This window comes from Electrona antarctica, assembly GCF_951216825.1.
Source record: "Electrona antarctica genome assembly, chromosome: 5".
Lineage (NCBI taxonomy): Eukaryota > Metazoa > Chordata > Actinopteri > Myctophiformes > Myctophidae > Electrona > Electrona antarctica.
The window spans coordinates 50,785,498-50,800,366 of record NC_136810.1 but is presented as its reverse complement, the minus strand read 5'-3'; the positions used below and the strand labels follow the sequence as shown (position 1 = coordinate 50,800,366).

Sequence of the window (14,869 nt, the reverse complement as noted above, 5' to 3'; positions counted from 1 at the left end):
AAGACAGAGAGTGATGTTCAAAAGAATGGATGTGTTTTTTTAAACACCACTACAGTCTGCTCAGATATGAATTTCTGCAAATTGCTAAGGTGGTGTTGCTAAGAAACATTGAACGGTTGCTAGGAGACTGTGTTAATTGGCTCATGTGTTGTGGGTGTTTTGAAAGTAGCAGGACTGGAGGGAGCCGAGTTTGTGGCGTCGTGCTACCCCCCCCCCCCCCCCTCACACACACACACACACACACACACATCCAAAACACCTCTGATCTGAGTACGGAGAGGACCCACTGCTGTGACATGAAGCCACCGTTAAAGGGATAGTTCAGATTTTTTGAACTTGAGATGTATGAAATACTTGCCATTAACAGTTTGACTCCATAAAACGCTTTACCCGCATTTTAATCAAATATTCTACGCTGCCGAGATTGTTTTATTACCTTTACAGCATACGCCGAAGAATTTGCGCTTTTGATCCGTGAAAATCCGCTAGTAAACACTGCCCGCATTGGTTATTGAGCCGACAAAAAAGCCACTTCCTTGATCCGGGTCACAGACAAAGAGCAAAGCGAGCCAAGATTGTCTCTCCCCTCTCGTTCACTTGCATTGGCCTCAATTTCCCAGAAGCCCTAGCAGCCCAGCGCATGGGTTGATTTCCGGTTTCGTCATCAGAACATGATGGCCTCGTCACCAGGTCCGTGGCAAAGCCGGAGTTTCTTTTTAATTATTAAAATACGGCGAATTAAACCCATTAAACAAATAGTAGAATAGTAGAAATAATTAGAAATAGGTCAACAATACAAATTACGTTAGTTTTGTGGATTAATTTACTTTGTTTTTATTTCAAAAAATTTAACAGAAATCAAACATAAATGTGAATGCAAGAAAACAAAAATACATAACAAAAACGGAGACAATAAAAGAAATCCACAGAAAAACAGCTTGACAAACTTAAAAAATACAGCATTTTTCAAACAGTACAAGGCAGGGAACAGCAGGAGACATGACTCATAATATACAGCAGATATCCAACATTAATTGTCGCACCCCGAGGAGACAGAAGCTCCGGTGACCCCCAGCCCGCCACCAAGTGACTGGCCAGAGGCCCCCGGATCCCCCGCCCCCCCAGCCCACGGCCGGCTACAGACCGGGCACCTGCAACTTCTTCAAAGCATTTTTATAGACACAACAACCACTACTCGGCACTTTTAGACCTACACATACACTGAAACACCCAAGTACAATATTACAGAAGTCCATTTAAGTATGAAACTTTCCATTTTTAATTGTAACCTTGAGGTCATTTCCTCCATTATATAAACCTGCTTCAGTCTCTGTTTCCATTGGGTAATAGTAGGTGGTTTTATCTCCCTCCAATTTACTGTTATCATTTTCTTAGCAATCAGTAAAAGTATCCTTAATATGTAACTCCATCCACGCACCTCCTCTGGTATAATTCCCAGCAGAAATAACTCAGGTCCAGAAGATTAATTTACTTTTAATGCATGGCCCCAGTGCACCCCACAAAATGCCCGGAACTACTTAATATTTCACCAAAACCAGAGCAGAACTCCCACCACGGCCCATTCCTCTCCCCGATGCTGCTTCAGCTAGCCAGGCCCATTCCTCTCCCTGATGCTGCTTCAGCTAGCCAGGCCCATTCCTCTCCCCGATGCTGCTTCAGCTAGCCAGGCCCATTCCTCTCCCCGATGCTGCTTCAGCTAGCCAGGCCCATTCCTCTCCCTGATGCTGCTTCAGCTAGCCAGGCCCATTCCTCTCCCCGATGCTGCTTCAGCTAGCCAGGCCCATTCCTCTCCCCGATGCTGCTTCAGCTAGCCAGGCCCATTCCTCTCCCCGATGCTGCTTCAGCTAGCCAGGCCCATTCCTCTCCCCGATGCTGCTTCAGCTAGCCAGGCCCATTCCTCTCCCCGATGCTGCTTCAGCTAGCCAGGCCCATTCCTCTCCCTGATGCTGCTTCAGCTAGCCAGGCCCATTCCTCTCCCCGATGCTGCTTCAGCTAGCCAGGCCCATTCCTCTCCCCGATGCTGCTTCAGCTAGCCAGGCCCATTCCTCTCCCCGATGCTGCTTCAGCTAGCCAGGCCCATTCCTCTCCCCGTTTGCCAACGGCACTCTCCTTCAGGTCGTTCTGTAAATGAAAGCAACTGTCACTGATCACACTCTTTGGAGCACATTGGTTCTACCACAAAAAAAAAACACACTAGTGTGAGGTGAGGCACGCCTCACTCCTTTAAACAGTGTGTTATTGTGTAAAAGAATATGTAATTGTATCGGCCACATGACGTCTCCCATCGCCAATGTTTGCTTGACTTCTGTAAACAAACTTGGCTGTCACATGATGTCACGTTAGTGCCCTTATAAACAGACATTAAAAGTCCATAGACTGCCTGGGCCATGGCTCAGCGGTCCAGGCACCTTGGCTGGTAATCCAGTCTGGCAGTGTGCCGCGGGTTCGACTCCCGATCCCGAAGGCCTTTACTGCATGTCTTCCCCCCATCTCTCTCCCCATGTCCTGTCAGCCTACTGTCTGTCCCTCCATAACATATTTAAAAAATAATAATAATAATAATAAAAAGTCCATAGACTTGGCTGCCACATGACGTCACGTCTAGTGCCCTAAACAAACCCTAAAAGTCCATAGTCTTTGCTGCCATTCGATTTGTGTTCGCTGTGAGCTTGCATATCTAACTGTAAAATCTAAAGTGTCACAGAGACGCTTTCCTTGTTTTTAATTGGCTAACCACTTAACCCTGTATTATATATACTTTGTTGTACAATGGTGGCATACAAAAATAGTGAAAATAGCAGATCTACAAGCTCACAACAAGACTTGCTGTGAGCTTGTAGATCTTCTTTTTTATATTCTATTTAAAAAAAATGCTCATCAATCTTAATTTTGAAATGTTGAGATAATGGTGTTTTACCGCTACCAACCAGCCTTACTGTACTGGGCATTTCCTTTACTACCTCACCCAGATAATGCATCCTGATTGGAAGGACTATATTATTTCGATGATGTTCTTGATTGAAACGAACAGATCTAATAATGGGACACTCTTATCACATTTTGGGCGGGAACCCCTTTTGGTGTTAGCATTATGTTATGCTTTAGCTATTGAAAAATAGCAGATCTACAAGCTCGTAGCGCGCCACCGAGTGGTGCACTACGAGCTTGTAGGTCTGTTATTTTTGAAAAATCAAAGAACGACTGACATAGAAACATAGCTTTTTCAGAAAACTGTCGGGATGTAGAAGACATTTTTAGAATCTGATCTCAGGTCAAAATGGGTTAATTTTGAAATTTTGAGATAATGGTGTTTTACCCCTATACCAACCAGCCTTACTGTACTGGGCATTGCCTCTACTACCTCACCCAGATATGCATCCTGATTGGAAGGACTGGATTATTTCGATGATGTTCTTGATTGAAACCAACAGATCTAATAATGGGACACTCTTATAGTCTGTATTATGGGAGGGGTTTTTCCTGCATTCCCTGCAGGATAGAAACACCCACCGTTCTCCAATACATGGTGGTGATGTATTACTACATGCAGAGTGTGATGGATGGCCCCACAGGCCGAAGGCTGCTGGATTGATTTTATCACCTCTCAGTTTGGGAAGATGAATGGAATTAGCTGTTATTAGATCACGTCTATTGCTGCCTCTGTGGAATCGATGCCCGTAGTACAAATGGTTAAAAAAAGCACATTGCGTGTGTGTGTGTGTGTGTGAGCGTGCGTGAGTGTTAATGTGCAAGCAATCAAAAAAGGTTACTGTAAAAGCTGTCTGAAACATGGCATGTCCCATCTGTTTTAGGAAGGAATGGTTTCATATTGTGGGCTCTAATTATTGTAAAACTTCTGAGCACAAAACTTTCAATACTAGCAAAAGGGCAACAGCTGTAACAAAAATGATCTGTAATTAGAAACTTTGGTCCAGGTGGTCACTGGTCATAGTGGCACACACGTGCCGTTGTGCACACGCGCTCTCTCTCTCAAATACATGTTGTAATGTAGGCAGTACAACATTTACAAATGCACTCTCTCTCTCTCTCTCTCTCAAATACATGTTGTAGGCAGTACAAATGCACTCTCTCTCTCTCAAATACATGTATTGTACATGTAGGCAGTACAAATACATGTAGGCCCATGGCTCCGACATACATGGCCGGTTAAGACACATACGTGGCCGGTTAAGACACATGCCGGTTAAGACACATACGTGGCCGGTTAAGACACATACGTGGCCGGTTAAGACTCACCCGTGGCTCAGACACCACGTGCGGTTAGGGTTAGCTTAGGGTTTGGGGTAGGGTGTCAGACTACTGTGTAGTCGGACTGTTAGGACGTCGGATCAAAGATATGCCCCAAAATGGAATTTAAAAACGCTCAATACTATGTATGTTATTACTGAACAGTTTAAGCCCTATTTCTAAAACATATTTACTCACGAGTGTGACCCCAAGAAACATTGTTGGGAACCACTGCGATGGAGTAGTTAGTCAGAGTTACAAAGCTCTCTCCTCTGCCTCTCGCCCTCCATCACTGCAGCTGTGCTTACAGTGATGTACTGTAGATGTACGATATCATCTCTCCCATCCTCTCTCCCTCCATCACTGAAGAAAACACTCCCTCCCTTTCTTATTCAATCTATCTCCTTTCCTCTTTCTTCAACTGATATACCCACTTCATCATCTGCACCCACGCCACCCCCCTACCTACGCTAGCCTTAACTCTCTCTCTCTCTCTCTCTCTCTCTCTCTCTCTGTAGAAGGGTGTTGAAGGTGTAATCACTGATTGCCACCTTCTGTAACCCACTGCCACCAGTAATAAAGTGTGTGTGTGTGTGTGTGTGTGTGTGTGTGTGTGTGTGTGTGCGTGTGCGTGCGTGTGCGTGCGTGTGCGTGTGTGTGTGCGTGCGTGTGCATTACGTGAAAATGCAAAGTTCACAAACAAATTCCACACACACACACACACACACAGGCAAGCACACTTGCACACATCAACAATCACACAAAGGCTTATTGACCCTGCCGCCTCGGTCAATTGCCCTTCACAGATGCAATTTCTCCTCAAATCTGATCTCGTATATCTTGTCAGCTCCATTGTGCGATAAAAGCGCTGATTGAGGCTGACAAAGAGGCCATTCTGCAGCACGAGGTGTTTTATGGCATGGCTATTTCAAACGCCTGCGCTATCTTAAAAGAATGAAGAAACAAATTATAAAAATAGTATATATATATACGTACAATATACTGCATGGGTTAACCCATTTTGAGCGGGAACCCCTTTTGGTGGTTATACATTGTTATAATTTAGCTATTGAAAAATAGCAGATCTACAAGCTCATAGCGCGGCACCGAGTGCCGCGCTACGAGCTTTTAGGTCTGCTATTTTTGAAAAATCGTGAAAATGTGGCGCAAATCTTTCAATATATATTCTTTCAGAGCGAACGTTTTGACTCTCATCTTTGCTTCTGAGGGGTTCCTGCATGGAACAACATATTTTCAGATGGGGGTCGGTGGCCAAATACAGATCATGTTTGGGGTCCTTGACATGAAATATCGAGCACCACTGATATAGAAACAGGTATTTCAGAAAATGTCAGAATTTAGAAGACATTTTTTTAATTTCGACGTCAGGCCTAAATGGGTTAATGAAATGGTAAAGTATAATGTGATGAGCTCTGTGTAGTGTTCTTTCGTCACGCAGAGCTAAACGTGGACGCAGAAACGAGCACACACCAAAATAAACAATGGAGGCAATCACGAGAGGGACGGCGTTTCCATCTCCTCAGGGTCAGTGATGGTCTGTGTGAATTATAGATCACAGTGTTCTATCCTTGGTTTGGTGCCAGTCCCGCTGGGACCCCGCAACGCAGGGACGGGAATTACATGATGGACACATACTGTAATGGAGGCAGACCCACAGGCGCTGCACTATGCGCACACCTTCACCAGATGTGGCCGTGCACAAGTGCACATACATGCATGTGCTGTGCATGGATATGCGTGCGCCGTGCACGCGTATCCGCGCGTATATACCCACTTTCTCTATCAATTTCTCTCTGGACAATCGCAGCCAGTATGTATATATAGATAAGATCTAGATCGCTGTCTTGGAGCTTATAGACTAGAGCAGAGGACGGTGCCCACACTTTTTTGACTTGAGAGCTACTTTCAAAATGACCAGCTCAACGAGATCTACCCACCAAAAAATGATGATTCCATTGCTGAAACTAGTTTAACAATGTACCTGAGGAGGGGCTTTGGAATAGCAGTGCTGGCATTACATAGAAGACAAACGCACTTGGAAAGGGAAATAGATGAAAAATGGGAAAATGGAATTGATAGGTTTTTTTTGTATATAACTTTGAAGTACTACAGTAGTGACATTTGTGCGCAACATTCTTAAAACAAAATATTGCATTGCTGGTTTGAGCTGACAGGCCTTTTTGATGTTAATCAAGTCACCAATTGTTTTTTTCATATATTTTAATTATATATTTTTGTAGGGCATGTGGTCTACCTGCACAGCCTTTGTGATCTACTGGTAGATCACAATCTACCTTTTGGGCATCCCTGGACTAGAGGAACAATGGTGTCCATCAAGCTTCTTGATGCTGTGTGAGCGAATGTGTGTGTAATCTCAGAGTTTTTTTGTTTTTTATCCCAAGATTTTGCAACCCATTTTTTCACCCAGTGTCAGTTATCTAATGTAATCCTGGGTGCTACAATTCCTCTGCCTGGAGAGCGCAACAGAGTCACTGACCTCATGCTTCCTACCTATGCATGAGGAGTCCAAGCCGCTGCTTTACACCTGACAGGGGGGGGAGTTTCCCCGGGTTGGACGTAGCGCGCGGAAGGAACACGTTATTCCAATCAGTTCCTTTCCCCTCCATCTGGCGCCCCGGCTGACCAGGGGGAGGCAGTATAGAGACCAGGATGTAATCTCAGAGTTGAGTTTCACCTTTCACCTCACTAGTCCCTAGTGAGTCCCTCTGGGCTCTATGCTAGTGTATTTTCTGTTTTCTGTTACCATGGGGAAAGCTTTCGCAGAAAATAACAACGAGCTTACACGTATACATACATACAGTAGGCTACATGTTAGAATAAATAGCAGTATTTGCAGATTGAATTTCCAGATGTGATTACATGAATATTTCAATGTCCTCATAATTAACTCATTATAACGCCGAATTATGTGCCGCTTGTTATGCCTTGCAGGGCACTCTAAATAGGTTCTGGACAAAATGTAATATTCCTCATGTCTGTTTATGCAGACTAATATTCCACTTTGCCAGTGGTAATTGAATCACGGGATGATATTCATTTACATCAGCACGTCCGCTGTAAGATCATTCTTGATGTCGGGCCCCGTTGAGTGTATTTCAAATTTATACATGTTTTTTACTCCCATAGATTTGCAGAAGGATCTAATCACGCTGTAGTGCTGACAGGAATAACGTAGATGGATTGCTCTGCACGTCAGATTCGTATTAGTCTTTATCTGCGTGTGTGTGTGTGTGTGTGTGTGTGTGTATATGTGTTTGTCTGTGTCATCTGTAAGCGGGTCGCACACATGTCGGTATATGCACACAGGTGTGTGTATGGGCATGTAATGTATAGTATACAACAAAAGTAATTGGCTGTAATAATGAAAGTCAATATGGCTTCTTGTGTGTTCCCGCTTCTCCTCGTGGGAGCCTTTGTACTTTGATTAGTGAGCAGCAGAGGGGCTGAGTGCACAGGAACTTTAATTGTCTCCCTGAATCATTGTGCCGTGACTTCTGACAATAAAGCTGACCTGGCTGAATGGATCTTCACTGTGGAGTACATGCATAGCCCATTACAGCGCCCCGTTGACAGTAGAGCCTCTTAAAGTTGACTTCCTGGTTATTCGTGTGGGTGATTGTTGGCCCATAGAAATGTTTAATACCCAAGTGAAACTTGAATTTATATGGTTTGGCTCTCTGAATATAACTACACACAACAATATTATGCAGTGCTGGCAGCATACAGTAAAGAGTAACTTCAGCTCCACTTGTATTTTATATCTATAGATTACCTGCGTGCCGTGCGCCGTGCGGTACATCTTGATGTGCTGTTGCACACAGCTGCAGCTGATGGTGTTGATTAGCAGAGTTGTTGCAAGGGTTCCACCACCACTATTTGAAGCACTTCAAACTCTTTCACAATTTCATAAAGGAGGACTCCAATATTCATGCTCAGTGGAGCAGGTCTGTGGTTTGTCCCTTGAGGACTTTATTAAAGGGGAATAAAAACCGTATTAGCAGCAATGCAGCTGCAGCTAATGACATTAATAATTGGTGTCGACTACTGTCAATGCGTGAACATTTGGCACACCTAAATCTAACACATTATATAAAACTGTGCTGTGGAAACAGCAGAGATACTTAGACAAATGGATGGATTGATTATAGATGGATCATTAATGACAACTGTAACGTTTTATTGTTAAGGCCAGGTGGTCAACGTGGGGCGGCAGTGGCTCAGGGCTAGAGTGACCGGATGGAGAACCGCAAGGTTCCCAGTTCAAACCCGGACTCCCCCAGAGGTAGTGTCGAAGTGTCCTTGAGCAAGACTCTGAACCCCTGATTGCTCTCGATGTGCCTTGCATGGTTTCCTCTGGCATCGGTGTGTGAATGTCTGTGTGAATGGGTGAATGTAATGCACAATCTCTGTAAAGCGCCTTGAATAAAGGCGCTATATAAATGCACCATTTGTCAACACATTTATTTTACCCTTTACCTTTTTTGAGCAGTGCACAACACTCCAATAACTGGCCGTGTGTGTCTCTATGTATGTCAACCTATGTACAGTATGTCCGTTTTAGAGTAAAAACAGCTGCAGTACCGCTGGGTGACTAAAGTGTGGAGTAGTTACTGTCCAGCAGCCTAGCACACACACACACACACACACACACACACACACACACACACACACATCGCACGGGTGTAATTTTTACATATGCCATAAAATGAAAAGAAACATTATACATCAAATAAAAGGGGAGAGGAAGAACAAAAACAAACAACAGTTTTACTGCTGAATCTGAAACAACCATTATGTTGCCAAATCATACTTTTAAAGGTATGTATATTCAGTGAGTTTATTTTTTTTTATAATCCTCCCTACTATAGAGTGTGCTGACCATATAAGGAGTTCCTCCCTGTCCCCAGTTAACCCCTGGGGTCAAAAAACCTTAGGTTTCGTTTTTGGCTAGGGTTAGCCAGCCTTCATCCAATCAGGATGAGAGGGGCCTTCCTCCAATCATGATCGTGTGGGGGCGGGCCTTGGTGCACGTGCTGTTGGCCTGTTGTGTGTGTGTGTGTGTGTGTGTGTGTGTGTGTGTGTCCCACTGTAGAGCGTGTGTGCATGTGCACAGATCTTGTTACCGGGGCGGACCGGGTTTTTTTTCCAAATCACTGAATGCTCTGCTTTGCAGGCTCTCCCCAAAAGGTATAAAACCTGTCAAATGAAAGTGTCAGGGGAACAAATGAGGGACACGTCAAGTGCATTTCTGTGACATCTAAAACACAATGAAAACTAAAATAAAAAGTTTCTCTTGTTCTCTCCCTCGTCTCTCATTGCCCCACCCCCGCCTTCCTTCAGGTATATGAGCGAGGGACCAATGTGGAACAGTTTGTGACTCGTTTCCTGCTGAAGGAGTCGGCCAATCAGATTCAGTCCCTACTGAACTCTGTGGAGAGCGCTGTGGATGCGATCGACGAGCAGCATAGCCAATCGGGGTGAGCGTCAATACTGTGCCGTGCTGCATGTCATGCTCAGATGCATTCATGTGCTTGTGTGTGCGTGTGTGCGTGCGTGTGTGCGTGTGTGCGTGCGTGCGTGCGTGCGTGCGTGCGTGCGTGCGTGCGTGCGTGCGCGCGTGCGTGCGTGCGTGCGTGTGCGCGCGTGCATCTGGGTATTATGTTTAGAACTCTGGGGTGTCACCAGTCTGCCTGTCTTTCCAGAATGAGTCTCTACTGTTTACATTAACCAACACGCACGCATGCACACACACACACACACACACACACACACGCACACACACCGCTTCTTACCCTCCTCATTGTCGAGCTCTGCAACATCTCTCATTTCTCTCTCCTATCCCCCGTGCGTCCTTTCGTCATCCGACTTTCCACATGCTTCATGTTGTCCTTCCTTCCAAATCCTCAAGGCATCCATCCCCTGTGCATTTGCATTTCTTGCGCTCTTCCATTCCAATAAACCACATCCCCCTCTCTCTGTTTCTCTGCAGTCACTACCCCAAGACGAACCCACAGGCGCCAGAGAGGCATTATGACAATGTTGTCCCGGACTACCCGCCTAACAACAGGGTTACTGCCAAGGATGCAAGGAACATCAACATGGCGTCAGGTGAGAAACAGGCACACCATAGTGACATAATACACGCGCGCGCACGGGCCGCACACACACACACACACACACACACGCACGCATGCGCATGCACAAACATACATATACATTCCGTTGATTCAAAATAGAATACAGCTTCTATCTACAAGCAACATCAATACTGCTGTAGGTGAAAAAGTCAAAGATGATATAGTGCTCACACACCCTCACACACATGGAGAGAGGGTAAGAGAAAAATAATAAATGCTTTATTAACACGTATGATGCCTAGGACGTCCTATCAAATAAAACCGCGGGGTGCCTGGGACGTGTGGGGACGTCTTAATGTATTTTTAATCGATATTTCATCAGCATTTCATCAACATCCATTTTTTGACAGCAGCCGTAGCTAGGCAATGCCTTGCTCAGCCCCTCCCGGACCTGGTTTACTTCCTGGTTTACGGCCCGACAAACGTCCTTATTTTCTCTGACTCTACACTGATTGATCATAACCGTGATGTTCTGCCCTAATTTCTGACTTCATCATGCATCTCGGTTAGAATATGAACACTTCTAAAGATAGATCAGTTTTATGTTAACAATGTAGTAATGGAAGATTTCACCTCCCATTGGGGGGAAATGGAAGGCGGGGGTTTTCAGAGTAACATCTGCCTCATCTGCTTGGCACCCCAACGCCTTTATTCTGAAAAATTCCCCGGCACCGTAACTGTCGCACTGAACATCTCACACAGTTGAATTCCGATGTTGAGTATGGATACTGATTGGCCTCGTTGGGATTCAACTGAGAAAACTGATTGATTGATTGATTCATTGTTAACTCATGAAGCACCCATGTATTTTAACATTTTACCAATCAATGTATGCAAAACAAAAAAATGCTGTGCCAAGCGTTGTGCAACGGTAAACAAAATGATTCTCCTTTCAAAATGTTAGACCCTTTCAACAGCACACTAATGAGAGCTCATTCCCTCACTGATTCACACAGCCGTGGCTTTTCACGAACCGTCCCTTCCAATATCTGTTACTCGACGATGTACGCTTCCGCTCCCCCTCTGCTCCCTTCCTATCCCCCTTCCTCTACCACTTCTCATTTTCTCCCCCTCGTTGCTTAGATCACTTTTATGCTGAGGCCATCGATGGTGTGCCTCTTTGCATGAGTATACACAAACAGAGAGGATAATGATTCCCTTTGAGTTTTTACTTAACACACCCACTCAAACAACACTGAACTAATTTAAGGCTGCCTTGAAAATCCGTATGGCATTAGTTGTTTGTTGTTTAGTTTTTTGTTTGTTTGGTTGTTCATTTTGTAAAGCGGGTTCATGAAAGGAGCATTTCTAATGAAAAATAATCACACATATTTTCAACATTATTCTATCCACTGTATAATGAAAGTAATTATACAAGGTGTCTTTCAGAAATCTTGTATACATGTACGTAGTTACCAATAGTGAATTTACAGTATGTCAGAAGGAATATTGCTGTGGTTCAAATTATAAACCTAATGCGAGTCTCTGGTGGGCTTGAACAAGAGTATAGAAGTGAGGTTGTTTTATCTGGTCCATACCATACTGTTAAAACTGGGAGAGCACTCAATGAAGTTTGTGAGACACGGCAGTTGGAGCAGATGCGATGATGATGTTGTTTATTCAGCGAAGTACAGCACAGCATACAGCATATAGGCTCACGCCAGCCATAGCGCCCAGGATTACATTAGATAATTGATACTGGGTGAAAAAATGGGTTGCAAAATCGTGGGATAACAATTATAGAAAAAATAAATGACAGTAATCCTTAATCTTATTCAAGGTCTTTTGGAGAGGCTGCCTCCAGTTAGAGACTCCAGTTACTTTAGATTAGAGCACTGCGTGCGTGCGTGCGTGCGTGATGTGCGTGCCTGCCTGCGTGCCTGCCTGCGTGCCTGCGTGCGTGCGTGCAGCTTCACTGTTCTACCGTGGTTCTGGGGGCTTGATAATTGCCCACAATATGTATATTTTCTCCATTAAGTGTCCATTAAATCTTTCACAGTGTATTTTGTACATAGATTTGTTACATCGTGACTCAGTCAGGAAGCATCACGCACCTACCTAAATGATAAATGGTGCATTTACAGTATATAGCGCCTTTATCCAAGGCACTTTACATAGATTGTGCATTACATTCACCCATTCACGCACACATTCATACACCGACGGCAGCGGAAGCCATGCAAGGCACCAACCTGCTCATCGGGAGCAATTAGGGGTTCAGAGTCTTGCTCAAGGACACTTCGACACTAACTCTGGGGGAGCCCGGGTTCGAACTGGCAACCTTGCGGTTCCCATCCGGCCACTCTACCCCTGAGCCACCGCCGCCCCTTTTTACCTACCTATTTAGGCCATACCCATTTCAGCTTAACTTGGTTTTCCAGCATTTTGAATTTTCTTAAAAAAAACCCCTTTTGGCACATGTATCAAACGGATTTTTGTTATTCAATATACATTCGCTTGGTGGTATGATCTAGTCTACAAATTGTCCAATTGACCCTAAAGTAAGTGGTGTATCGCGGGGCCTCAGAAGAGGAGCCCACTATACTGGGCTCGCTCTCTCTCTCTCTCTCTCTCTCTCTCTCTCTCTCTCTCTCTCTCTCTCTCTCTCTCTCTCTCTCTCTCTCTCTCTCTTGTTTTTTCACTTCAAAGGTTGTCGGAATGTACTGTCACATCAACACAACCTTGAAAGCAGGAGAACAGATCCAATGAATACTGTAGACAGGTGGGTGGGGGGGAGGGGGGAAGCCCCACTGGGCAGGCAGTAGAAGGCAATCATTCTTCATCATTGACAGGTGCTAAGATGAAGGGGTCCAGTGGAGGAGGCTCACGCGGAATGAGCTCCCAAAACAAAGGTTTGAAAAGGAAACAAGAAAGCTGACCCCTGGGCACTCGAGGAGTGACCTCATCCTGGAGCTGATATTGACAAGTCATATAGATGACAATAATGCATTGATCCTGCATCCTCCGTTTGCCGTCCGATTGTCCTATTGTTTTTGAACGATTGTAAAATACAATAAACGAAATTATTTATATATATATATATATATATATATATATATACACACACACGTATATTTGTGTTAACTCATGTCTCTGAACTGACAACGTAATGATAAAAGCCATTCAGTCCAGACAATCTCATATTTGAATTATGAATGTACGATAGTGTCAGAGACTATTTTGTCAATATAATAAACGTAGACTGTTAAAGTCAGTTTTTTTTTCTTTCTTTCTGTTCCTCGTTTAAGAAAACACATGTACTTCCAGTGTTCTCTTGGTGGTCAGTCACATTCTCAGGAGCTTGTTAGTGAGTGTTATAGAGCGATCAGAAGCTGTTGGTGTCAGAGCCATTATTGATTTAATGAATGACTAAAAGGGAAAAGAGACATGGGAATGACCTTAAGCATCTCCATTATAGTCTTTGACACGTTTGCCTGACCCATACTGAAATTATAATATTTAGAAACTTCTATCCATCCATCCATCTTCAACCGTTTATCCGTAGTCGGGTAACAGCGCCGACAGCTCCAGTAGAGAGCTCCAGACTTCCCTCTCCAGAGCAACATTCATTAGAGGCGTTCCTCTAAGGCCAGTTTGGAGATAATCCAACCATCTGGCCTGCTCGGGGGTCTTCTCTAGGGAGGTACGCTCTGGAGGCATCCTTACTAGATGCCCGAACCACCTAAGCTGGTTCCTTTCTAAGCGAAGAAACAGCAGGTCTACTCCGAGTCTCTCTCACGTGATTGAACTTCTCACCTTATCTCTAAGGGAGATGCCAGCCACCCGTCTGAGAAAACTCATTTCGGCCGCTTGTATCCACAACCTTATTCTTTCGGTCATGACCCACACTTAATGACCATAGGTGAGCGTATAGGAACGCAGATTGCTCTGTAGACAGAGAGCTTTGCCTTCTGGTGCTCCTATTCTCCGGCTGATCTCCTTCTCCGTCCTCCCCTCACTCATGAACAAGACCCCGAGATACTTAACCGTATCTGTGTGAAACGTATATCTCATAAAAAGGTATTAAGGTCACCTGGGCCTTCCACTACAAACACGAGATTTGATTTTGATTGACCTTTTTTTTTTGCCTCGGTTAGTTTCCGCGACTAGCATCCATAGGCCTCTCATTGTAGAAACGGCGTCTTATTTATGCTTAGAATAAGCATCTGCCATCTTTACACCTATTAATATGTTAATCCACGCCACACTGATCACCATCGCTGATCGCGGAGCTTATCCGCTCCCTTCCCTTCCCTATACACAACATAGCCATAGGACTAATAATAAACCTGGACTACACAATCCATCGGTTTCCTGCTGAGATCCTGATATATCTTTTTTTAATTGCATTGCATTGATAGTACTGTTATGCACGGCTCAATTCCCATTCCAATTCAATTACTGTAAATAGTTTCTATATC

General features: G+C 44.4%; 1 protein-coding gene across 2 annotated transcripts in view; it reads left to right on the top strand.

Moving 5' to 3' along the window:
* The window catches only part of necab2 (N-terminal EF-hand calcium binding protein 2), a 191,936-nt gene that overhangs the window by 96,127 nt on the left and 80,940 nt on the right, over positions 1 to 14,869 (top strand). For both annotated transcript variants that reach the window (XM_079502103.1, XM_079502102.1), the window contains exons 6-7: positions 9,652 to 9,788; positions 10,301 to 10,419. In XM_079502103.1, coding sequence (XP_079358229.1) covers positions 9,652 to 9,788; positions 10,301 to 10,419 — 256 coding nt within the window. The remainder of the gene's footprint in view (positions 1 to 9,651; positions 9,789 to 10,300; positions 10,420 to 14,869) is intronic.